The sequence below is a fragment of the Notamacropus eugenii genome, chromosome 5, assembly GCF_028372415.1.
Source record: "Notamacropus eugenii isolate mMacEug1 chromosome 5, mMacEug1.pri_v2, whole genome shotgun sequence".
Classification (NCBI taxonomy): Eukaryota; Metazoa; Chordata; class Mammalia; order Diprotodontia; family Macropodidae; genus Notamacropus; species Notamacropus eugenii.
Genome location: NC_092876.1, coordinates 270,667,103 through 270,693,422, shown reverse-complemented (window position 1 = coordinate 270,693,422; position 26,320 = coordinate 270,667,103). Strand labels below are relative to the sequence as shown.

At 37.1% G+C, this 26,320-nt stretch overlaps 1 protein-coding gene across 1 annotated transcript in view; it reads left to right on the top strand.

Moving 5' to 3' along the window:
- The window catches only part of FTCDNL1 (formiminotransferase cyclodeaminase N-terminal like), a 131,822-nt gene that overhangs the window by 61,961 nt on the left and 43,541 nt on the right, over positions 1-26,320 (top strand). The window contains 3 exon segments of the mRNA XM_072612815.1: positions 16,696-16,818; positions 19,625-19,720; positions 21,581-21,733. Of these exon segments, the coding sequence (XP_072468916.1) occupies positions 16,696-16,818; positions 19,625-19,720; positions 21,581-21,733 (372 nt within the window).

Here is a 26,320-nt window from a genome sequence, read left to right as displayed (position 1 = left end):
AAGTTCATGTAAGTCTGTCCAGGTTTTTCTGAAATCTCCCTGCTTGTCATTTCTTATAGCACAATAGTATTCCAATAGTATTTCATTACATTCATATAGCACAATTTGTACAGACATTTTCCAATTGATAGGCATCCCCTCAATTTCCAATTATTGGCTGCCACAAAAAGAGCTCTATAAACATTTTTGTACATGTAGTTCTTCCCCCGCCCCCCCCCCCCTTTTTTTTTTTACCATTATTTCTTGTTGTTTCTCTGTCAACACCTTATAGAGGAAAAAAGGCAGACTGCGGTGAGTCAATTTTTACCTCCCTTAGCTGTCCTTTTGGCACTTCCTGACTATACTCTATGTGGGTGAGAGCGTATTAAACACTAGACATAGAGGAGGGAAAATAGAAGGGGGAATGTGGCTTAGTATGGGATAAGCACATAAAAGTCAATTGAATCTCATCAGAATAATAGCATGAACATGTAATATGTCAAAAGACATGAAGAGGACTGAATTATTATCAGTTTCATCTGCATATTGCTTACCAAGAGTGATGGGCCCAAAAAGATAAGGACAGAGATGGGCAACTTCACAGTGTTTTCTGTGAAGAGTATTGCTTCGGGATTTGTGTCCAAGAACAAGGTACCAAAAGCAGAAATCTGGAGTCACTCAGTAAAATGGCAAGGATGATATGCCAAATGTTCCCCACCAAAGGTCAGTGGTAGCAGATGCACTGGAAGTACTTGCAAGTGGGGAGACAAACTATTGATGAGGATAACAGATAGACTTTCCAGCTTACACAGTATGGGACCACATATAGCTAACTAGAAGGCTGATACCGCAAATGAGATAATGTATGTAAAACACCTTTGAAAATTTCAAGTCCTTCGTTAATGCCATAAATCAATTATAATTAGTTGATGATAATTTGTTAAGCACCTACAATGTGGCACACCCCATGTTACTCTATGAGATTAGAAAGGCATTAATAAAATAATCCATGCCTCAGGGAGCTTTTATTTTGTAGGGGCATACAACCTCTACATATAAGAGTATATATGAAATTATATGAAAAATAAATTTGTGGGAGGAAGCACTAGCCACAAAGGGGAATCAGAAAAAGTCTCATGCAGGAGACAGTGTTTGGGCTAAACCTTGAAGGAAAGGAGAGATTCTTAGACATGGAGATAAGGAGGGAGTACATTCCAGAAAAGGAGGACAGGCTGTGAAAAGCTAGAAGATGGGAGGCAGGTGTTAAATGTGAGGAACAAGAAGATCAGTTTAACTAGCCTAAAGAATATATGAAGGAGAGTAATGTGCAGTAAGACCAGACAGGTAGACTGGAGCCAGGCTGTGGAGGGCCTCAATTGCCAAATCGAGAAGTCTACATTTGATCCCAGAGGTAACAGAGAACCACAAGAGTTTCTTGAGGAGGAGCGCAAATGGGTTGGTCAGACATGTGCTTTAGAAATATCACTTTGGCAATTATGTGGAGAATGAGATGAAGAAGGGAGATATTTGAGTCAGGGAAAGAAATTAGGCCATATTTCAATAGCCTAGGTTAAAGGCAACGAGGGTCCAAATAACAGCTGTTATTGAGCTGAGAGCGGAGAGAAGTGAGAAACTTTGGGTCAGAAAAATTTATGAGACTTTGAAACCTATTGAGTGTGTGAGGTGACAAAGAGCGGAGAGTTGAGGATGACTCCTCAAATGACTTGGAAACCTGGGTGACTAGAAGTGTGATGGTACCAGCCATAGGAATATTTATTAGGATACTCTTCCTTCCACATGATTTAAGGGTGGAAGTTCATAATGCATAAATAGAGAAAATTTCCAATTTTGTAGCTATTATCATTAACAACTTGCATTGCTTAACATCTTAGAGCTATTGTGAGGAAAGCGATTTGCAGACTTTGAATTTGTATATAAATGTGAATTTTTATTTAAATATGAAATTGAAACTTAAACTGAAATAGGAAATGAATTCCTGAAATATCCACAAGATGGTGCTGTCAAATGGAGTTTAGATCCGATTTAATCATACCAATATGCTTGTTTCCAGGAACCTATTTATTAAACAGGATCTAGAAAAACTATTCTGTACTCGAACTGGCAGTACATGACACATAAACCCATAAACTTTCCATTGTAGTTTAGTGATCATTTTAAGAGGCCATGGAATTTGGTTAATAATTTATCTTTCACAATAGGGACAGGCAATATCTTCTCGTGATATTGTGTGTGAAATGTTTATCCTGCTAAAGCCTTGGTCAGCTAAGCTTTTGTTTCCGACAACATTTTGTTGGAGGGACTGATCTGGGATTTCACTTGAAGTCTCTTGCCCTAATCCTTTTCTCAGTTAGTTGGCAAGGACAAGAACTATTAAAGTCAAAAATTCTTTTTTCTTTAAAGTGGGTTTTTTATTACAAATGTTAATGAATGCCACAATATACATATATAAGGGAAGAGATAATAATCCTTATATATGAATGTGTTAGGAAAATGTTAATAATCCCTGTTGAATTTATATGCATATTTATATTCAATCTGTTGTTATAGGTATTTTTTTGTTATTCTTAAGAACAAACTACCAAATTACATTACTCGTATATTTGAGGTTTGGTATAAAGCTAGAAGATTAAGTACTTTTGTAGAGCAAATAGTGTGAATAATATTCATTACTCAAAATCATTCTCCAGAGAATTTGGTATCAGACTTGCCTGAAGGATCCTTTTATTCTGGAGAATTTTTCTTGCCTTTCCTGCTATTCATGTTTTTATTAATCAAGTAAGAAGAACTAATTGTTTCTGCTATTCAAGACAAACCTTTTAAAGGAATTGCCTCAGAAAAGCATGCTGTTTCATGGTAATGAGAATATTTTAAGTTTAGGGATTCTTTTTTCTAACTTGTAAGAAAACCATAAGATTGAACAGTTTTACAGATTTCAGGAGAGTGAAGTTATTAGAAACAACCAAGAGAATATACAGTGCAACTTGAGTTTAGATTTAAAGAAATAAAACAGGTATTTCACACCGGCCATATTTATATTCAGCAGTAAAAACACAGTAGAATCAAAAGTACTTTTACAGGCAGACCTATAGCTACAAATATCACCAACTGAAGGAAGAGAAGAATTCCATCTGGAAGAGCTGAAGTGTAATACAGAATAAAAACTCCCAGCTCACATGAGGTGAAGAGAAATGGAAATTAAAAAAAATCTGATTGGCAAGGGCTGGGGGGAGCAAGAAAAAGAAGTAGTCTTTCTCAAAACAAGAAATCTCCCAAGAGAATGAGTACCATAAAGTGGTGGGTAGGATATACGACTCTCCAAATAGAATATTAAGAATGCTGATATTGCAAATGATCGAACAGTTGTATGAATGTAATGCAATCATACTGGCCTGGTTAAGGACATGATTACTGAATCTCCCTCATTCTTAACTGTAATTGTCTTTTCCATATAATTATCTAATTTTGAATTCTACTTTTCCAAAGAATTGACCAAATTTAGTCTCTGTACTCAGCAACATATCTCCAATTTAGTACATTTTACAGAAATGTGTCCATTTGGTTTAAAGTCCCTCCTTTGTTTGGAAGTTAATACAGATATCAGTATTTCTAGTTTGTGGGACCAATATCTACCTCGGCTCTTAGTGAATTCATCTCTTTCAGTTTTCCTTAAGGGATATTAAGTACTGATATGCTGGGAAAGTGAGAGAGATAAGATTCAAGGTAAGGCAGATAGTTAAATAAAATGGACTCAATTTTTCCTGTGGTCCCTAAAGAAATAAATATTTTACTATGCAGATAAATTTAAGGGAAAGAAATAGCAAAAATCTTCAAAGACTGGGTTATGGTTGCTATAATAACTGTAGAAATTCTTGTGCTGAAGGGACTGTCTCTCAAACTGGAGGGAATTTATGACTATCCAAAAGGGATGCTTTACAAAACAAGAGGGACCCTCTCTGGGCATATTTGGATTTTGAAACATGAACAAATATCTCTACTCAGTGTCTCTGATTCTCATAAAAAGAACTTCAACTTTCACTTAGAGATTGAACCTAGCTCATCTTTCTCATGTAGGTTCCTTTTAGAACTAACATTCACTTGTAGATAGAAGAGAGAATGGAAAGAAATTTAAAAATTATTATTATAATCAAAAGTTTATATAGGTTTGCTAGTGCCATACAAAAATACCCAGGCATATTTACATCTTCTCCTCTCCCCCATCCCATTCTGGTCATGGGATTATAGAATTTAGAGTTGGAAGGAGCTTTAGAGATCCTAAAGTCTAATCTTTCATTTTATAGTTTAAGAAACTGAGGCACAGAATAGTTAAATGACTTGCTCAAGATCACATAATTAGTAGCAGAGCTACCATCTGAACTGAGGCAAACTGATTTTGAATTCAGTGTTCTTTCATTTGTCATAGAAAGTAATGGGGTTATGCCATGTCTGTTCTGAGATGACACTCTAACCACAGTCAAGGGATTCTTGATGAGTTGTATTCCTAGTAATGGTGATACATTTGTCTTGACCCATTCACAGTCCTAGTCAATTTATATCATCAACATCATCATCATCATCGCTAACATTTATATACAGCCCCTACTATATGCCAGGTAATATGCTAAGAGCTATACAATTATTACCTTTTTGATCCTCACTACAACTGGGGGGGGGATTAGGTGCTATTATTAACCTCATTTTACAGATGAGAAAACTGAGGCAAACAGAGGTTAAGTGTTTTGCCCAGGGTCACACAGCCAGTCAGTGTCTAAGGCTGGATTTGAACTCAGATCTTCTTGACTCCAGGCCCAGCATTCTATCCATTGTAAGATTCTATCCATTGTAGCTAGAAAGAAGGATGAGAATAAGGAAAGAGTACAGACTGTGAACAAGATTGCAACTAGGATAAGACTTAGAACTATAAGGAAATATGTGATCCTGCAGTCCAACATGCACATTTTACAAGCAAAGAAATGGAGAAAACATACATGGATAGTAGGAAGAATGTTGTATTTGAAGTAAGGAATTCCGGGTTTAAGCCTTAACTCTGTCCCTCATTACTCATGTGATATTATAATCACTTAAACTCCAGGGATTTCAACTTTCTTGTCTGTACAATGAAAGTGTTGTACTGACAAGAGAATCTGTAAGGTATTTTCTAGCTCTAAATCAGATTTTCCTATAACTAGCTTGTCAGGATAAAACCAGCACCATTAGCATATTAGTTTCATGTTCTAACAAACAAGAGCTCACAAAATTAGAAAAAAACTCAACAACATTAGAACTTTTTCATTCCTAGTCTTGGGTGTTTCTCAAAGATTTCACACTGATTTAGTTCACTTTCCCATAGGTTGTTTTGTGTCCAAAGATGCTTAGTTCTAGGCACCTGATTTCACAGTTCCTCCTAAGTAGGTGGGAGGGGGAGAAAAAAGAGGGGTTTATGCTAATAACCTTACATAGTACACTTAATAATTAATGGTTTTTTTTAGTTTTTTAAACAAATTTCATGCATTTTATCAATTCTGAACATTTGTGTACTTATAACAATGCAAAGCAATAGTTACTGAAAATGTTCTAAAATATCCTCTCTAAATTTATAGCTTTTTAATGGGACTACAACCATATTGGATCATTCTTCCATTTGGGAAGGGCTAGGTCTTAGATAGAAACCCTGACCAATAAACTTATGAAATTAGGACAGAAAGCATCATTCTGAAGACACATTAGTATCTCTTTGAGTCAATATTTGCATATTATGTGTGGATGCTTTACATTCCTAGACCATCTGACACATTCTTTGTGTATATATGGAGGAAGAAGAAATTGAGTGTAACATTATTTGGTGTTCTTGAGTAACTGAGTAACTGAGCTGTTAATGTAAAACAGTCCAAATAGAAATGGTAAAACAAGCAATTAAAATTGTTAGTGGTTGGCTTAAAAGTGAGTGACAGTTTGGACAAGAAGTATTGGTGAAAAGAGGAGGACATCTCCTTCACAGTATATGTCAGCTTGTTCTTGAATTGTTATGGGCTAATCTAGTCATTTAATTTTTATAAATATTTAAATTATACTTTTGGGGAATATCATTATAATTTTCAGTGACACCCCAATAGCATATTCTCCCCCCTCCCCAAAGAAATATAGTTAAACAAAACAAGCCAATATATTGATTACATCTGACAATACATGCCTCATATTAAACTCATACTTTCCCACCTCTGTGCTCTCCGAATGGAATTATATTTCACTGTCAGACCTCCTAAAATCAAAATGGATCACTACATTAACTAGAGTTCTAATGGCCTTTTATCATCTTTTGATTTACATTATTTTAGTCATTGTACAAAGTATTCTCCTTGCTCTGCTTACTTTGTATCAGTTCATACAAATCTTCCCAAGATTCTCTGATTTCTTCATAATGGTTGTTTTCTTTGGGACAGTAATATTCCATTACACATAGATATCACATTGTGTTCACCTATTCCCCAACTGATGGGCATTTACTTCCATTTCTTTTTTGCTACCATAAACAGTGCTGTTAGAAATCTTTTTTTTGTCAACCTTTTCATTTGAAAGTTGAAGAAACTAATGCCCAAGAAGATGAAATAACTGCCAAGAGTCACATAGGTATGCCACAAACACAGAATTCAAACGTAGGTTTTTGCCCCATCCTACAGCTTTCTCTCTTGACTCATTACTTTTTCTAGAATGTCATTATTACAAAATTCCTGCCTACAGACCTGCCTTTTAGTAAAGTTCAAAATCCACTTTAAGAATTGATTTTTAATTTTGTACTTGGAACAAATACTCTTGAAAACAATAACAGCTCAGGAGAAAAACTCCAGGAGGCATTTCTGGCTATTCTAAATTTTGCAGTGTGAGTTATTACTGTACAAAGCATAAATAAGGTCGAGGAAAACTTGGATAAGTTAAGAGTTTAACTTCAGACTCTTTGCATAGTATCATGTCACAGCATCATAGAACTGTAGCTTGAAGTGATCTCAGAAGCATTATAACCTAAATTATACCTAAACAAGAATTCCTCACACAACATACCTGACAAGTGAGCATCCAGTCTTTGCTTGAAGAACTCCATTGAGGGGACAGCTTACCTGAGGCAGTGTGCTACAATGGGAAGAATCCTGACTCTGTTACTCCAGTGTGACCTGGAGCAAATCACAACCTACAATTTCCTCATCTACAAAAATGAAGGGGCTGAACTCCATAACCTCTAAGGTTCGTTGCAGCTGTCGATCTGTGGTCTGAATGTGGTCCATCCTACTCTGGGATAGTGTTAGCAGTGAGCTTTGTTTTTTTCCCCTTACATCAAGTCTAAAGGCACCTCTTGGCAACAATTCGTACATTGTTCTTAGTTCATCTCTTTGGGATCTAACAGAACGCATCTAATCGCTTTTCCATGTGATAGCCTTTCAAATACTTAAATACAGCTATTATGGCCCTCTACATCTCCCTTCAACAGGATAAACATCCCCTTCTAAAATGCATTTCCTAGAACTTAGCAAAATACTTCAGATGTAGTTTGCCTGTTGTAGAGTACAAAAGGTCTCTCACCTCTCTAGGCCTTGACATATTCCTTTCTTAATGCAGCCGAGGATTGAATTCTTTTTTTTCCCGATTCATATACTGTTATTGACTTGTATTGAAGTTTTAATCCATTAAAACCCCCACATTTTTTTTCCACACAAACTATCTAGCCATGCCTCTCCTATCTTGCACTTGTGAAGTTGATTGTTTTTTTAAACCACATTTAAGATGTCCTGGCTGGGATTGAAGGGAATCTCATACAAAGTATAGAGGATGACCCCCTCCTGGATACCCAGCTTCTGCTTCTTCATTCACTACATGTTCATTTCAGACCTAGGTTCCACACTCTTCCTACAGTCATTCTAGCAAATCTTCTATTGTCCATACATATTCTATTTGTGGTTTTAGCATTTTGGTGGTGTCGGTGAGAAAGGGCAAAGGGGGTGATAAACAATGTACAAGAAATATAAGAAATGACCACTTAAGCCAGAAATCACTTACAATATGCTTGTATTCATGCAGCTTGATAAAGAAGGCAGACTACAAGGAGAAAAATCTTTACTGGCAGAGGAGAAGAGCATTCAATTCAGTGACTTCAGTCATGTCACTCACTCTTACTCATGTTCCCTCGGTAACATTCCCACTGCCCACACCCTGGTAGAGGCCCTCATTACTCACATCCAGGGTATTGCAGTAGTCTCTTTCTACCATAATGCTCTCCTCTCTATTCTGTCTTTCATACCAATCTTCTCCATGTAAAAATTTGGAAATCTCTTTTGCTCAAAAATCTTCAGTGGCTTTCTGTTAGCTTTTGTGTCAAGTTCACACTGCTTTACTAGACATTTAAGTCTCTCCACATTCTGGTGCCACCCAACTTTTCAGGGTTAATTCATAGTACTTCTCCCCACGCTTTACAGTATCGTTGTTATTGTTCAGTTGTTTTCAGTCACATCTGACTCTTCATGACCCCATTTGGGGTTTTCTTGGCAAAGATACTGAAATGGCATGCCATTTCCTTCTCCAGTTCATTTTACACATGAGGAAACTGAGGCAAACAGGGTTAAGTGGCAGTAACCAAATTGTATTACACCAACTCATGATCACATGCTCATGTCTCTATTCCCTCCAACCACAGGAATATTTTTCTTTTTTTTCACCTGTTTAAGTTTTCTCAGTCTTTTTAGAAGCCAAACTCATGTCTTTCTGCAAAGTCTTATTTACTATTCTTAGTAAATAATGACTTTTCCCTAAAACCTGCAATTTGTTTTTCAGTTCTTTAACGTACTTAGGTAATTGTACTATTGCTATCCAAGCTGCTAGCTTATTCCCTGTCAACTGGACCAAATAGGCCTCTACTATGTGTGCATCTGGAGTCAAACAGGCTAGAGACAGGGGAGTCAGGAATCAAACATAAGTTTAATTTCAAAATGAGGGAAATGGCTTGCAAACAAGAATACAGGTGCCAAGGCCCCACCCCTAGTAGGGGGGACCTGAGGCAGTGTGGGAGATCTCAATACTTATACCAATGACTCTACAAGTAAGCTGTAACTTTGACAATGAAGGTGAACAGCAACATTGAGACAAGTCTGATTCCTTGCAGGGTTTCATGTATGGAATATAGGTGTTTGTCCAAGCTTGTCCAGTGTTTATCTGAGCTCAGAGAACCCCTAGTGCTGGTCAAAGCAGTATAATAATTGTGTGATTTTGCTGTGGCTGAGATCATCCAGAGGGTGAGCACAAGGAATTGTTGTTATGCCAAGCTCAGGGATAGCTTCCTTGCTGGGCCTTAGCTCCAGAAAACTTGGCGTCTCCTAATATCTTGACATTCCTTACCAGACTGTAAGCTTCTTGAGAGCAAGAATCTTGTCATACCTAAATCTTGTATTTTTCACAATACTTTACATAGTGTTTTTCCTACAACTGATGCTTCATAAAATTCTGTTACATTGCAATGCGTCTACTTGGTTTTGGTTTTGTCTTTATTCACCAAGACCTGAACTGTGAAGAGCTCATTTTCAAGTCAGGATTAAGGTACATGGGTTCAGGCTACTTTGTCCCATTCTTGCTACTTTTTATACCCTCTGGATGGACATCAAATCTTTGTGTTTTTTCCCCGTTAATATGAAAAGGCTAGCACACACAGCTAAACAAGGCGGTATTGAAAACCATTATCTTAGAAAGAAGTTTTAATTGTATGACAAAGTCCAAACAGATTGTGGACTTCCTATAACTACATAAAGCAAAGAAGTAAACATTTAACTTTTACTTTAGCCCACATTTTTCAAACATCCTATACCACATTGACTTAAAATGCCAACCAACACCACTTAAAACAAATTTCAATCATACTTCAGATTGACTCTCTGTATAAATGAATAAATGATTTGATTTTCTTGAAAGAGAAAACTTCTGGGCAGAGTAAATTTTGAAATAATTCAAGAAAATGTATTTGATGTCTATGAAAACTGCTTTATAAACCTGACTTGTCTTTTTCCAAGGATGGTTCTGTATGTACTTTCCCTTGACTACAGAAGATATAAAGTTAAAATAAGTATAGCCTTAGTAGGGGTTGCCCTAAAATATATATATATATATATATATATATATATATATATATATATATATATATATATATATATATATATATATAAAACAAAATTATTTGTAGCAGAATATATAAACAAACAACTGATTCAAGGCATCTATTAAAATTCTCATTGTAATTACCTAAACCTATACATTATTTTTCATGCACAATAGAAAAAAACATTCTTTTGTTGAACAAACAGAACTTACATCTAGGATAGATTATTTTTGTAGCTCTAATCAGGACTGGCTCTTCTATGGAATAAATTAGACACGTGTTATACTCTGAAGGATGGTTGATTTTTGTATAATTTTCTTAGAGCGAGGTGCTCCATTGTCTGCAGTAATGGTGGAAAGGACACCTATCTCTTTTAGAGTTTAGGATACCCTCCCAGTTGGTAACTTGGAAGGGGAACTCTTATAGGACAGATTGAGATCTTGTCATTACTGAGTGAGAAAGACCGGGGACAAAAGAGAGAGAGTTATCCCAACACCTTTGGTTAATGGTGTTGGAGTGCAATTTGGATGGGCTGGCCATGTTGTTTGAATGCAAAACATATGCTTTTCCAAAGACTATTTTATGGAGAACTCACATAGGGCAAGCATTCACATGGTGATTAGAAGTGAAACAAGGACACTCTCAAGGTCTCTCTTAAGAATTTTGGAATTGATTGTGTGACATGGAAGACAATGGCATAGGACCACTCAGCATGGAGTGCCCACATGAGAGAAGGTGCTATGCTTCTGAGCAAAGCAGAATTGAAACAGCTCAAAGGAAACACAGGATGTTCAGATTTAAAATATCCATCCCAAATGTTCACATGGACTATTTGTGCCTGACCTATGGTAGAGCATTCCAAGCTTATATTGGTCAGATCAGTCATCATTGGACACATCGAGACTTGACTCTTACATAGTGAAGTAATTTTGGTCCTCTTTGAGAAGGAAGGACAACAACCATCCAACTGTAGAGCCCCAGGGGCCTATGTCATCACCTTCTTTGCATTCACTTTCTCTCATTTGGATTAGTGAAGATCATTATACAAAGGCTTTAAGTAGCTACAAAATCTAAAGTTTAGATTCTAGAAAAACTTCTACGCAGTTTGTTTATTTTCTTGGGAAATTCATGATTCCTTAGAAAATGGCAATCATATCTAATGTTATTGATACGTCTAAGTTTTATTTCTTTTTTCCTGCTCCCACCTACTCTCCTTTGGATGTGTGAGATAGTTAAAGAAATAAAGCCAAAAAAAGTGCATAGCACAAGGAACACAAAACCAGGAAATAATTCATAAAACAAATAACCTACTCCTGTACTATTGAAAATCTACCTCAGAAATTAAATCCTTCTGAAGAAAATCCTGAAAACAAGGAAAACATCATACTTAATTAATACATCTCTACATTTTAGGTGTAATATAGCATGTAATATTTTCTGAAATTATGCCATTGGTAATAATGTATGCATCATGGTTAAATTTATAGGAATGTTGACAATAGTCCTTCAATCTAGTAGAGAACAGGCATATATTTTCACCATTATTGCTAAAATTGTACTTGCTATCACCTCCTCTCTTGTTTCTTTCTCCAGCAAAATCTGATCAGTGTTGTCCAAGTAGTAAAACAGTATTTTCTGACAAGGACAATTTAGGTCTTGCTTTCCCTTGAATTGTATTTCTTTTTTTCCAACTTTTATTTTTAATTTTAATTAACAAGTACTTATACTCTCAGTTAAGTGCACTGAAAAAAAAGAAGAAAAACAAAACTGTTGTAACAAATGTACATTTGTTGTTTAGCCATTTCAGTTTTGTCTGACTCTTAGTGACCCCATTTGGGGTTTTCTTGGCAAAGATACTACAGTAGTTTTCCATTTCATTTCCAGCTCATTTTGCAGAGGAAGCTCAGGCAAACAGGGTTAAGTGACTTGCTCAGGGTCACACAGCTAATAAGTGTCTGAGGCCAGATTTCAACTCAGGAAACTTAGGCCAGGCACTCTATTTACTGTACCACCTGACTTCCCCAACAAATGTTCACATAGACCTTGTCCAAAAATGTAAATCTCATTCTACTTCTTGAGTCCATCAATTTTCTGTCAAGAGATGGGCATCATGCTTTACTATCCACCTCTGCAGTTGTGGGGGAGGGGCAGTAAAAAGAGAGGTGGAGAAGCAGGTTTGGTTGAGGTGAAGGCTAAAGCAAGACCAAATATATGCCCAGTCCTTATCTTTATTTCTTCTTAGAGCTATGGTTATGAAATAAAGGAAAGGAAGAAGATTGGGAGAATGGAAAAATGAGCTATTCTTTTCATTTTCTATCTTCTGATCAAAGAAATTATATAGAGCAATGAAATTCCAGTGTCTCACCATGGGAACTTCTCTTGAGACAATGAGGTGATCTCTAGAAGTGGGAAATTAAAGCTGAATTCAGCATAGTACATAGGGAAAGAACATCAGTAACCTGTGGTAGCTTACAGAGTACTCTGGCTGGTGTCACAGTTATTTGGAGTTTAGCTTTTTGCTGTTAACATCTACATGCATATCCATTAGAAATATGTCTCTCTCTATATTGCATTATGTATGCAGATACAGTATAAAGCATACATATACAAATAGTTTCTTTCATTCCAAGGGATCCCAAAGCATTTTGCAGATTTAAACTGATATGTAAGCCACAAAGGAATTGCTTCCTTCACCACTGAAACATAGACACCTCTGGGGTGAAATGTGGCAACAGTTTGACAGGCAGAGCAGTAGCTTAGGCCAGGAAGGATTTATCCAATTAAAATTATGGGATGAATTTTGGCTGGCAGAATGTAATTACCAGACTTGGAATCAGTCCAGGATCCTGAGGTTAACACCCCTCCTCTTGCCAACAGCCCTCCTACCTGCCAACACTCAGAGATGGAGAAGGCTGAATCTGACATAATCACACATAATACTGTTGTGACATCTAAGCACAATGATGATGATGTGAGAAGCATCATGAACCTGATTTTTTTTAACACTCATTATGTTACTTATTTTTATGCCACATTAGGCTAGAAACCAAATGTCCACATAAATGTTACTTTCTCCAAATCTGTGTTTTTTTAAAAATTATAATTAGAAATTAAAAATAGATTTAAAAATTAATTTCTTCCTTTCAAAGTTGCTGCTTGGTGGTTATTTCACTTCAAGCAGGGAACTTTATCAAGATGGTGTCATTCACTCCTTGCTGCAAAATGAAAAAGAAATTCCATGGCTTCAGAGCACAAATGAATACCAGAAATCAGTGGCCTGAAAAAAGCAGTACTTGGTTTCTATTCTTTGTAACTTCCTGGGACTACATGGGGCTTTGAAAATCAAAGTCTGGGCCCATTCCTGGGACCTATTGATTCTAGGTAATACCAAGCAATTTTATAAACACAGATCCTCACCAGTTGTGGTAATGAAGTCAGGGGGACATTAAATGGGAGTACTTCCCCTCCTCCCCCTTTCAGGGCTTAGGAATCTGGGCTGAGAAATGAGCCCCCTGGTGGCATACAATAGATGGGTGAGATCTGAAGCCTTACAAAAAAAAAAGCCAATTGTTAACTAGAAAGAAATGCAGAACTGGGATGGACTAAAGGCAGGGCAAAAGAAAACTGAGAACAAAAACCAAATTTTTTACTTCTAGGAGAAAAGAAGCCATTGGTTGGGAGTTTCCAGGGAGCACAATGGGTCAGGGTGAAAATGCCAAAGAATGTGCAAAAAGAATTTAGGTCAATCAATTTCCAGGACATCGAGAAAGGCCCAGGGAGGCCTAGTCTGGCAATATTGTGGGCTTGTCTTTTGGCCTGTGTCAACATCCAATGTGTTTGCCACTGTCCCCTCTGCTCCAGGCCTCTCCTGATAACAAATTCTAAGGTTCAAGAGCAGCTGTAGAGCCTCTCTATGGAGAGTCAGGGTGGAGCAGAATGCCTTCGAGTTGTCTGCACTGTCTTGGGTCCTGGCAGAGAGAACTGAAGCTTGCTGCTGCTGCGGCTCATGCTAATGCTGGGGCTGCTGCTGCCCCTGGGGTGACACAGACATAGCAGGAGGTTGTGTCTCCCCAGGTCTTCAATCAGGCCAGCTCCAGGCCCTGCTATAGGGACTAGAAGAATTCAGCTCTGAGGGAAAGGACAAGTGAATGCCTTGCATTGGGGACAAAGACGACACTCCCAGAAGTCACTTGCAGCTAAGAACGTCAAACCTTAAGTGTGATTATCAGCTCCCAAAACCATAACTGGCTTTCTTAATTCTAGGGGAAAGGGCAATTTTCCTTCCTGTTAGGTAAAGGTTTTTGTTGTCTTGAATACAGATTGCTCCAAAACAACCCCATGGTGATTATAATTGTCTCTGATTACACTGTAAGTGGTAGGAAGGACTCTGTATTGTGTAGTGGAAACGTACTGGATTTGGAGGCAGGGGATGTAAGTTCCAGTCATGTAGTACCTAGGTGACTTTGCAAGTTGTTTAATTCCTCTGGACCTGTTTACTCTTCTGTAATATGAAGGTGGAATAACTGGACTCTGAGGTCTCTTTCAACTCAAGTTCTAGGAGCCTATGACTTACATAGGGACTAGAGCTCTGATATTGTTGGTGAGAAAACATCCTCTAAAACCCATACAGGCAAGCACCTCTCTTCAGTTTATAGCCTTGCCCAAAGTCACACAGCCAATATGTGTTAGGGGTGAAACTTGAACCCATGTCTTCCTGATTTTAAGGCCAGCTCTTTATCCACTATACCAAGGGACTTCTAAAAGGAGATTTAAAATATATTCTAGCTTAACATGCTCATTTGCCAGAATGACAAACTGAGGACCAAAGCAGTTCAATGACTTCAGTTAAGAAATGCAGCGAGACTCCTTTCAAGATGTCTACTATATTCAGCACTTAATGGCACTGCAATTCTAGCTTCAAGGAAGGAGAAAGATGATTTCTCAGCATGACTGACAAAAACAATTTAAAACATGGCTGATTGTGGCCCAAGGCATGTGTGGACCGAGCAGGTGAACCTCAGAACTGCAAAGTACACAACTGTAGTACTATGCCCGGTGACACAAAAGTATTTGGTGTCAGCAATATGAAAGGGAAGGAAAGATATGACTAGGTTACTCATGTTCAAGTATAATTCTCCCTGGGTCTCCCTTATGCCTGGTATAAGCACCAACTCCAAGCCTTTGCTGGGGAGGTGGATTTTCTCACACCATCTTTCTGTGAGTTAGCTGTCCACAGGGAATCCAAATGTGGAATGAGAGGATGAAACTAATCCTTTCTTGTGCACTGCTAGGGGTTGCCATAAACACCATTTGTTAAAAAGCATAATTATGTTGGGAAAGTGCCTGATGAGACAATTAAGCTACATAAACACACTGAAAACAAATGAAAACCAGAAGACGCCTACACCCCTTGTGTAAAGCAATTTTTTGTTTACATAGTAACTAGAGAGGTCTGAGAGACTTTATTACAACAATGTTATTAATGTCTATAAAATCTAATAACTAGGTTTTTATGAATTTTCAATTAGGAGATGACTGTCAGGATGTGAAAATTTGCCTACAAACCTAAAGCAGAAGTCCCAGAACTGCTCCAGATTAAGTTGATTAGGTCAACATACAGCTGTAGTATACAAAATATAGCAAATATGTCCAGTGAAATCCTTGCCGTGCCCCCCCCTACAACACGTTTGATTTAAAGTAGTTTATGTTTTGGCTGAGGATAGGTAATTATTCATTTGTAGCATATGAATTTCTCACTACAGAGTTGAAGAGGGACTAAGACCAAATAATGGCCTAATACTGAAAAGAGAATTAATTTTTGAGTGAGATATCTTAAGTTCTTCATACCATTAAAGTATCACTTAATGGAATGGAAAAAAAAAATGACTGTGTTACTATGGTGTCCTGAAAAAATCAGGGTGCCTTCAAAGACTGCATCTTTTTAACCAGAAAAATCAGCCCTCAGAGTGGCCATAAGGAACAATAGTCATATGAATCCAAATACCTTAATCCCCAAAGTACTGGAGTTACTGGGAACTTATGGACTGATTTAGATAGTGTAGAGATATAAATTAAAAAACTCATTAAGTCAGTATTAGGCTTGTTAGCTTAAACACCCAAATCTAATATAAAAGTCATTACAAAAAAGCATGATCATTTGTCTGTATAATGTCCATACCATATCTTCTAGGAATACCTTTTGGCTTGCCATAGATGAACCTGAAGTAGGAAGGGGTTGTGTATAACTAAAGAAAGCACTCTATCACTGTCACACACATTTTTTTTTTTTATTCAACCAGATCCATATTAGATATTTCACATATTAGATATTTGTCAATATTATTACCATTTTCATAATTGTACAGTTTTATCCTTATCCAAGGTTGAAGCAACCTCTTAGAAATAAATTGTCCAATAATTACAATTTATACTGTCTTGGTTTAAAATATATTGTCTTGCGCTAGAAAAACATGAAAGAATAAACGAGTGAAGAAGGCAGGGAGGCAAAAAAAAAGAATGTGAGTAAATCCATAGGGATTGAATAATCATTTGTATTTTTCTCTTTTAAGAAATTACAATGTCTTCTAGCAGACTGGGGCTCCGTTTGGCTGCCTGTTTACTAAACATTTCTGAAGCCAGAAGAAAAAACGTAGTTGAGAAAATAGCAAAAGCTGCTCTTTTTGAAGAAAATGGTAAGAAAAAAATCATTGTAGGTTAATATTGTACTTTATTAGTAATATTTTTTCTGCTCTGAAAACAATAAGTGCAGAGCATTTATTTATTTTGCCTAATTTTTTCTTTCTTTCACTCTTTTTGCTTTTTCTGGTATTTTCCTAGCTGATTTATTATGCAAGACTCCAGGAGACTGAGACAAATCAGCTACACATATGTTTAAGTGTACTATCCTCTCAGAATGCCTACTTACCCTTGACATTGTAATTCTCCATATTTCTGAAAAAAAACCATACTGTATACCATGTTGATGCACTGCAGAAGAATGAAATCTTTACTCTTGAGACTTAGTTATTCCAGTGTGTCTTTTGATGACATTTTTTTACCCTCCTGATGGCTTATTAATAGAAGTATGTATGCATAGGACTTGTTACCCCACTGAGTTGGAGAATATAAACCAACTTATTCTTGAAATATTTCTGGAGGGAAGGATGTATTATTTTTAATTCATTTAAAGAAAAAATACGAGGCCTCAGGCCCCTGCAATTAAATGACTTATTTAAGATCACTCAGCAGTTCGTTGGCAGGACTTATAAACAAGACTTTCAGTCTTTCACCTTTAAAACTTTACTATGTTGAAGAATGATAGTCTTAAAAAAAAAAACAAGCCCCCCCCAAAACCCTCCCAAAACATTACTAAGATATTTTTATGAGGACACAGCATTGCAGGGATATTTAATCATGGGTTTACAATTTTAAAACACTATTCCCTTTAAGTCTTATGTAAATGATTTATAGTAAAATAACATTCCTGTTGATCAGCCTCTCCTTGGCGATAATAGACAAGCATTAATGCCATCATCACCAGACAATACTCAAAACAATGTCTTTGAATGGGGTCATTTGTTTTCTGTATTGATTTAAATGGGAAGGGAGTATTTTTTAAGCTGTTTTTAGCTATCAATGCATTTCAATTACTGTCTTGAATTCTGGCAGAAGATGGGGCTATCTATGAAAACACCTGTTAAATGCTGATAAGAAAACTCCTTTGGACTTGGTCTGCAGCTGTGCTTTTTCATTCTCTTTGCTTTAAGAGCCAGTTCTGGCTCATCATTGTCAGAAGCAGCAACACTTAATGGGATTGAGTTACCTGTCTCTGTGATTAAGTGAATATGCAAAGAAATTTGTGGAAGCCACACACTGATGGATGCCTAGGTCTTGACTCAGAGTTTTTATCAGCTTATTAGTGGCAACAGCTCAAATGGAATTATAGCTATTATGCTCCATTACAAATACCAAACAATTTACTTCTGGTGAGATTCATACTGACAGCTCATCCTGCCAGCAGTAATTTTTTTTTCCTATATGTATGCTTAAGAAATTGCAGGAAAGAGTGTTTTATTCTTTCAGTATTTTATTCAATTGAAACATGAAACTGAGAATGAAAGCTTTTCAGAAAAAATTGAGGATGAAAAATAAAATAATTTTCTCCCATAAAAGATAGACTGTACTTAAAAGAAAATCTACTACAAAGGGAGGAATGGGTGAATTGCTTCCATACATATTAACATATATACATATACGTTTAGCTGTTTTTGATAAATAAACATGGAATCAAATAAGACAATGGAACAACTGTTTTTCAGACATTTCTATAGCATGCATTTTTAGGTTAGCTTAAAGAACAGGATCTTTTTGAAAATGACATTTATAGTTAAGTAAAAATAAGAAAATTTCAATTATTTTAGGTCTTAGGTAAAGTAACCCAAGTTGTAAATGTCGGTTCTTAGCTGATCACCCCAGCAGTGCTCTATGCATGTTTGTCTGGCTATGAGTGAGTGGCATATGTTTATCTTCTCACATTATTAAAATTAAATGTTCAATGCTGCCCTAGGCACTGTGGTTCCTGGGTGTAACCTCTTTTTCCCTAGCTCTGAAAAGATTAATTGTTAGGCTGCCAGGAGGATATAGGGACAAGGTATATAATAGAAAGAACTAAAGATTTAATTACCACCTAAAACTTTTGTTCTTCACTTTGAATTTGTTTTTGTAGGCTTAAGAGAGACTTTTAAAGAGGCGGGCTCAGGCTTGTAAACTTCCAAAATAACTTTGAGGCCAACCCACTGTGTGGCTGAATGTTTTGGTAAAGGGATGTGGCAACTTTCTCCTCTAGGTCACAAATTCAAGTGAGTCACTAGCCACTGGAAACTGGAAGTCATTAACATCTGAAGGCTATTTGGTGGTCTCTGAAAAGAACTGATGGTGTCAGGCCTGTCTCTAATGGACAGGTGCATACATCACACAGACCACTAATTGGCAAGTTTCAGATTTGCCAGATGTCAGAGTCTGACTCAGACCAGTAGAGTTTAGGGTGTCAGAAGAAAGGGAAATATGGACAAGGGAAGATTGTGACAGAGACTGAGAGATATGGATTAGGGTGGAGATTGATAAGGAGAAATTGGAGTGGTGGGAATCAAAACTCAGAGATCTGGGAATCAAAACCAGTGATTATGGCTTGTTTTGAGTTAAGAGAACTTGAGCCAACTCCATAGGGAGTCCAGGAACAGATCTTAGACCCACTGAATGAAGTGCAGTACCCAATCTGGCTCCTCAAGTGGAAAAGCTCATATTACTCATTTCCTACCTATTTCATTCTCAGAAGGTTGTCACCTCAAGTTTTTCATCCCAGAGTTCTCTATTTGTTGATTCCTTTAAATATATTCCTTGAAAAATTAGAGTCAGAGAAGTATGCCATGTAGAGTTTTTTTCTTAAAGCATTAACATAGTTTCTGAGAATCTGTGTTTTGTGTTTTTTTTTTCCTAAAGGAAAGGAGCATTCTGATGCTACAGTGCTCAATATATTTTCTGATTATGATGATAACAGATCAGTTGTAACAATAGCAGCACCTGTTGAGAAGTTGGGTAAGAGTTCTTTTTTTTTTAAATGTATATATGATGTGTTTCTATGGAAGACCCAGGCCTGCCTGTTCTTTCCTCAGTGATTACCTCTTTAACTCTATAGTGCTCTATATGAAGTTTTTACAAAGGAGCACAATTTCTTTCCATTAAATTAGGAGTCTATTCTAAACAAACAAAACCTAATTTCCTAATTTCCCCAAACCACTAGGTTAGGGATAAGGACTGGACTTATGATTTAATTCATATAGGCGAGTAGTGGATGCATAAGCTCCCTCTGCCAAAGCAGATCTGTACCTTCTTTGCAGTTATAGTTTTACTGAATTGGCAGAGCACTGGGAAGTTGAGTGACTTTTGCCTAGGACCATACAGCCACCTCTGGAATTGTTTGTCTTTTATTTATGATTTATTCTGGGAGTCCAAGATGAATGGTTTTCTCATGTGGAAGACTGTCTCAGACTGGTGTTGGCTAATAGTCACCTCCAAATCAATGCTGGAGATAAGCATTTAAAAATGATTATTCCTATTTTTATTGTTTCATCTGTTTCAATAGACCTGGAAGGAGCAGTCCCAGTTAGTAGTCTGTGCCCAGGGTGGAGTCAGGAACCAGGAGTGTCAACTTCTGTTGTGCTAGTGGCTTAAGATTTACTGTCCCTGTCTGAAAATGGAGAAAATAGTTGCTTTATGTTGTCAATCAGCTAATATTTATTAAGTGCTCACTATGTGTGGGGTATTGTGCCAAGCACTGTTGATAGAGATTATGTATAAGGGTTAATATAATTTACAAATCAATTAAAAATTTTGGAATAAAAAAGTTATAAAAATCCTATCATTTTATTATTTGGTAAAACATATTTACATATATATCCACACACATACATATGTATGTATGCATGTGTAAACACATAAATACACATATGAACGTATGTATTACATGCACACTAACACTGTTTCTTCCCCCTCCAGCTTAGTTTTAGAAATTGCAGATTTGCCTTTTAAAAAGACACACTTAGTTTTATTAAAAATGAAATGCTATCTTGATAAGATAGCTCAGAACTCTAAATAATATATTCCATTGATTATTATGGTAAAGGAATAAATTCTCTACTTCTACTCTTCAGGTGGCACCATACTAGACTGTAGGTGAATACAGAGACAACAGCAGAATGGCAATCTCAAGTACCTAAAAGTATGATCCTATGAAATAATTAATAAAAATAGTAGCTAACATTTATGTAGAACTTATCATGTGCCAGGCATTATGCCGACTGTTTTGCAAACATTTTCTCATCTGAGCCTCACAGCAAGCTGGGGAGGTAGATGCTATTATTATCCCCAGTTTACAGTTAAAGAAACTGAGGCAATCAGAGATTAAATGACCAGCTGTGGATCATACAGCTAATAAATATCTGAAGGTGAACTGAACTCAGATCTTCCCGACCCCAAGTGTATTATCTCTCTACTGCACCACCAAGCTGCGAAAGTTTAAAAATTGTTTATCTGACTAATGCTTACATTATATTTATTAAAATGTTTCACATAAAAAACATCCTGAAAATAACATTAATTTTAATCAAATTTACTTAATTTAGTTAACCAAAAGAAAATGTAAAGAAATCTATTATTATAAGTGGAGTAAGTGGTTTAGAGTCTAGACAGATAAAATGAATGATTTTCCCCTTTGTGGAGTAAAAATTTAGTTTAAAAAAAGTAAACTTTCTTGACAGCTGAGGGGGTTTGTTGGGTCTTTTATTTTTAATTAATGTAGGGTGGAGACAACCCATAAACAGACCTTTGGAGAAAAACAAGTAGTAATTAAGCTTTTAGGAGCAATTTTAGTATCATTCTCAATTTTATATTTCTTAGTCAACCCCATTCTTGCTGCATGAGTTGAGGCTTTCCAAGTTATTGATATGGAGGTTTAAGAAGGAATTCACCCTTGCCTTGGAGCAGTGGACCTCATTCCCATCTACCCTCTCTCTGGGATAGGTGTCGAAGAGTGTGGAATGGTGGCCAGAAGTAAGTAAAAATTTGGGCTTTTTGTTATTCCCAAATGCAAACAGGTTTCCCAAACAGAAACAGCTTGTGTGGCAGAGAATAATCACTTGAGGACTCCCTCTGAAAATGAGAGGTTTAAGGAACTGTATGACCCCAATCTGTGGCAATGTAGCTCTCCTTGATTGCATGTAGCGCTATCTTCATTTGGGGGGAACTTGTTCTTTTCTCTACGATACTGTACAACTTTAGATGCTTAAGTAGTATATGGCAGAAAGACCATTGAAAATTGGTTTCCTATCTCCCCATGTAGGCTCACCATAGATAATGAGGCAAACAACGGTAGTTTCTAATGAGTTCCTTAAACTATTATGGCAGTATGGTGGTGTAGTTTGCCCATCTGGGTCTTATTTTCTTTGAGAGGGGGTAATGATGAGGTTGAAAAACCCACTTAGATTTTAACTCCTCCCTTGCCTCTGATTTTCTCGCTTTCACTTACCCACTGCCTTTGCTAAGATTTCCTTCAGAACTAAAATGTCACATGCTTGCCTTTCACCCCAGGGGTGAGTTTAATTTGGAAATTCTGAGCCATGTCACTTGAGGTGTTTTTGAATTAGGTAAATTGGAGGGGAAAGGATCCTTTGCCTGGACTGTCTAGCTGAACTACTGTTAATTACAATATATACAGGCTCATAACAGTTGGGGGAAATTCTGTCTTTGGATAATTGCATTCTTCTTGGTATGACTTCAGTAGGAATGGCATATCTCCTTTTTATTATGTTTTCTTTCTCTTTTTAAAATAATGAATTGCCTAACATTTTGGCTATAAATTTGGAATTTAGATGAGACAAATGGTAACAGATACATCGAATGCTACAAATAGGAAGCGTGATTATGTTTCCAAAAGAACATTTCACAGCTTATCCTGCATTTTAATGTGACCTGATGATTGGAGAAGCCATTTCCCAGGGAAACTTGGGCCAGCATTGACTTCATTTTTAATCTAACAATGAGTTAAGGTTCAGTATGGGAAAAGAAAATGTTTTTCAGAGGGAGGGGAGAGTGCGGAAAGGAAGTGTTCAGAACTGTTCAGACCAGATAATGATTTTAATTGTCTTCAAATCAATGATAGATAATTACATTAAACCTCAAATTAGCTAACACATGAAGGACTTCATTACAACAGGCCCAGGCCTCCCCAGATGTTCTTCCTGTATAGAAGACAGTTGTGTACCATAGGACCAGGCTACAGTACTTTTCCCCTCCCTCACCCTTTTGGTTTGTTGGCAGCTACTGTACCTCATGATTTAAACATGGACATTTCTAATTAAATGAGAGCTCAGCTGCATTCTTGAACTAATTTATAACATTTGATTTGAAATGTAATAGCTTCAATCTTCCTCTGATTAAAAACAGTCGTATACTGTACATGGTGACTATCTTGATGCTCCAACATGCAGTTTTTATTTTTACATTCCCCTTTCTACACAGCTGTTCAACTAATATCTTCCAATATTTTTTTAATTTTTATTTTTTGGTAACAGCATGTTCATAAGGCAGAGCTATTCAAATTCCACAATACTTAAGTTCTCAGAAAAGTGGTGGGATATTTTCAGCTCTTAGAGGGAAAACCTTCCTAAAGAAATCGACCATGGTGTTTAAACTGATGATTAGGCGTGGAAGGTGTTTTTTTTTTATTTTGAAGTGGAGAGGTATAAAAGGAGAGGGGAGCTTTTACAAGTCATTAGATCACAGTAAGATTGCCGAGGGTCTGGTAATTTATGAATGTCATTCCAGCGGTCTCTTCCTTTCAGAGCCATTGTGTCCCCTCTGCTTTCTCTTTTCTCCCTTTAAAATCTTGAACCTTATAGTTAGCCAGTTCAGCTGGATGCTGTTTTTCTGTCTTGAATCTCTGGATTCCTTGTCCTGACATCACTCATCCCTGCTCAAACACTGATCCTGAATTAATCTTGCCTTAAGCTTTTTGTGTTCCTGCTCCTTTGCTCCTGAATGGCAGTGGAGGACATTACACAAATGTGTAAAACATATTTTTGTTAGCCAATCTCAGGTCCCTTGTTTCTGAACACTAATTCTTTTTCTTTTCCCTAATTTGATCTCTGTCTCACTTCTGTTAGCATATGTTCCAAACCTCTTTTCAAATCATGTACATCATCTTCTCCTCAGCAAAGGGCCTTATCTCACACTTAATTGAAGAAATTGAGGCCATATGTCTCAAGGTCTCTCTTCTTCTCAGTTCTGTACTTCAAACAATAACTATATCATTCCTCACTCTCTTCTCCTTTGCTCCAGTCTCAGCTGAAGAGGTAGCCCTTCTTGTAAATTCCCGCCCCTCTGCTTGTGCCCCTTCCAGCTCCTCTCTGAGCTTGCCTCATCAATTCTCTCCCTAATTTTCACTTTCTCCTAATCCGCTGTCTTCTTACAAACATGCTAAGATCTCCTTCACTTTAAAAGCATTCATTTGACTGCATCATCTCCTCAAACTATTGTCTTATATAGCTTCTTTTCACAGCCAAATTCTTAGGAAAAAGGAAAAGAAAAAACAAGGAAAGAAGTAGAATGCCTCTGCTTCCTTCCCTCTCATTTCCTAACACCTTGCAATATGACCTGTAGCATCGTCATTCAACTAAAATGTCTCTATGTGGAAACACAATCACACTTCCTATTTGTAGCACTCGATGTATGTCACCATTTGTCTACAACATTGCTGATGATCTCGTTGTTGCCAATTCTAATGGCCTTTACTCAGTACTCTCTTATTTGTTGACCTCTGCAGCATTAACACCAGTAATTACCCTCTCCTAGATACTTTCCATTCTCTGGGTTTGTCTTCCACTCTTCCCTCCTTACTTGAACCTAATTGGTTGTTCCTTTTCAGTCTCTTTTGATGTTAACATTTATGTCTTCCCACCTATATGTAAGGGCACCCTAGGGCCCTTTTCTTTCTCATTACTATACTCTTGGCTATTTCATTAGTTCCTGTGAGTTCAGTTATCAACTCTAAATAGGAAGATCCCACATCTAAATTTCAAGCCTCGGTCTTTCTCCTAAACTATAATCCCACAATACCAACTGCCTATTGAACATCTCCAACTAGATATCCCAACGGTATCTGAAACTTAGTATGTTCAAAATGGAACTCTTTTCCCCACACCCACCTTTCTTTCTCTCTTTGCTAAGGGCACCACCATCCTTCTGGTCACTGAATTTTGCAACCTCATGGTAATTCCCTACTCTTCCATTTCCTCACTCTTCATACCCAGTCATTTGACAATCCTTGTTGACTGATCCTTTGTAATATATCTCCCATCTGAACCCTTCTCTCCACTTGTGCAGCCACTAATCTGGTTCAGGCTCTTATCACTTCTCACCTAGACTATCACAATAACCTCCATCCAGGCTCTCCTTTCCAGTGTACCCTGAATATTGCTGCCAAATAAATACTCATGAAGCACAAGTCTGACCTTATTACTTTCCACCTCAAAAAGCTCCATTGGCTCCACATCTGTCCATAACAAGATGCAAACTTTTGTTTGCTTTCTAAAAGCTCTTTACCATCTGACTCCAGCCTTCAAGTCTTATTTCATATTACTCACTTTCCTGCACTTTATATTCCACACAAACAATACCACTTTCTGTGCCCCATACATGACGTTACATTCTAGTGCCTGTGCCTGTAGGCACAGTCCAGAGCCCATTCCTAGAATGCCATCTTTCTTCCCCTTTACCTCAGTTCTTTTGTGACTTGGCTTATGTACTCCCGCCTACAGGAAAACTATTTTGATTCCCCCACTTGCTAGTACCAGCCTCCCAAATTGCTTTGTATTTACATTGTGTTTATTTTGCATTTAATATTCCATGTACGTGCTGATTTCCCCCAATAAAATGTGAACTCCTTAAAGGTAAGGACTATTTTTTGCCTTTGAATCCCTAGCACCTAGCACAATGCTCGATACCTAATAATAAATACTTGTTGCTGTTATCTTGTATGGAAACATTATTGAACATGATGTGAAAAAACCTTTTGGTTTGAATCATGTTGGCTTCTATGGTAAAGACAGACAACCAGCCTATATGTTTCATTCTGTCAGGCTATGATCCTTCTGCTGCTTCAAAGCCAGCTTATATCTTACATATTGTATAAAATCTTCTTATCTTGAGAAGAATGTGGCCCTATTTAAATTTTGTCCTGTATTTGCTACTAAGGGCAAGTAGGCGGTACAGTGGATGGAGCACAGGACCTTGAATCAGGAAGACTCATCTTCATAAATTCAAATCTGGCCTCAGACATTTACTAGCTGTATGACCTTGGTCAAGTCACTTAAGCCAGTTTACCTCAGTTTTCTCATCTTTAAAATGAGCTGGAGAAAGAAATGGCAAATCACTCCAATATCTTTGCCAAGAAAATTCCAAATGGAGTCTCAGAGAGTTGGACATGACTGTTGATAAGCAACAAACAAAATTTGCTACTAAGCCCTTCAAAAGTGATTTACATGTGTATGAAGTGTGTGTATGTTCATATGAATATATGTAGAGGTTTGATGTTATTTGTGATTTAGTACTAGCGTATTTATGAGTATATGTATACCTCTG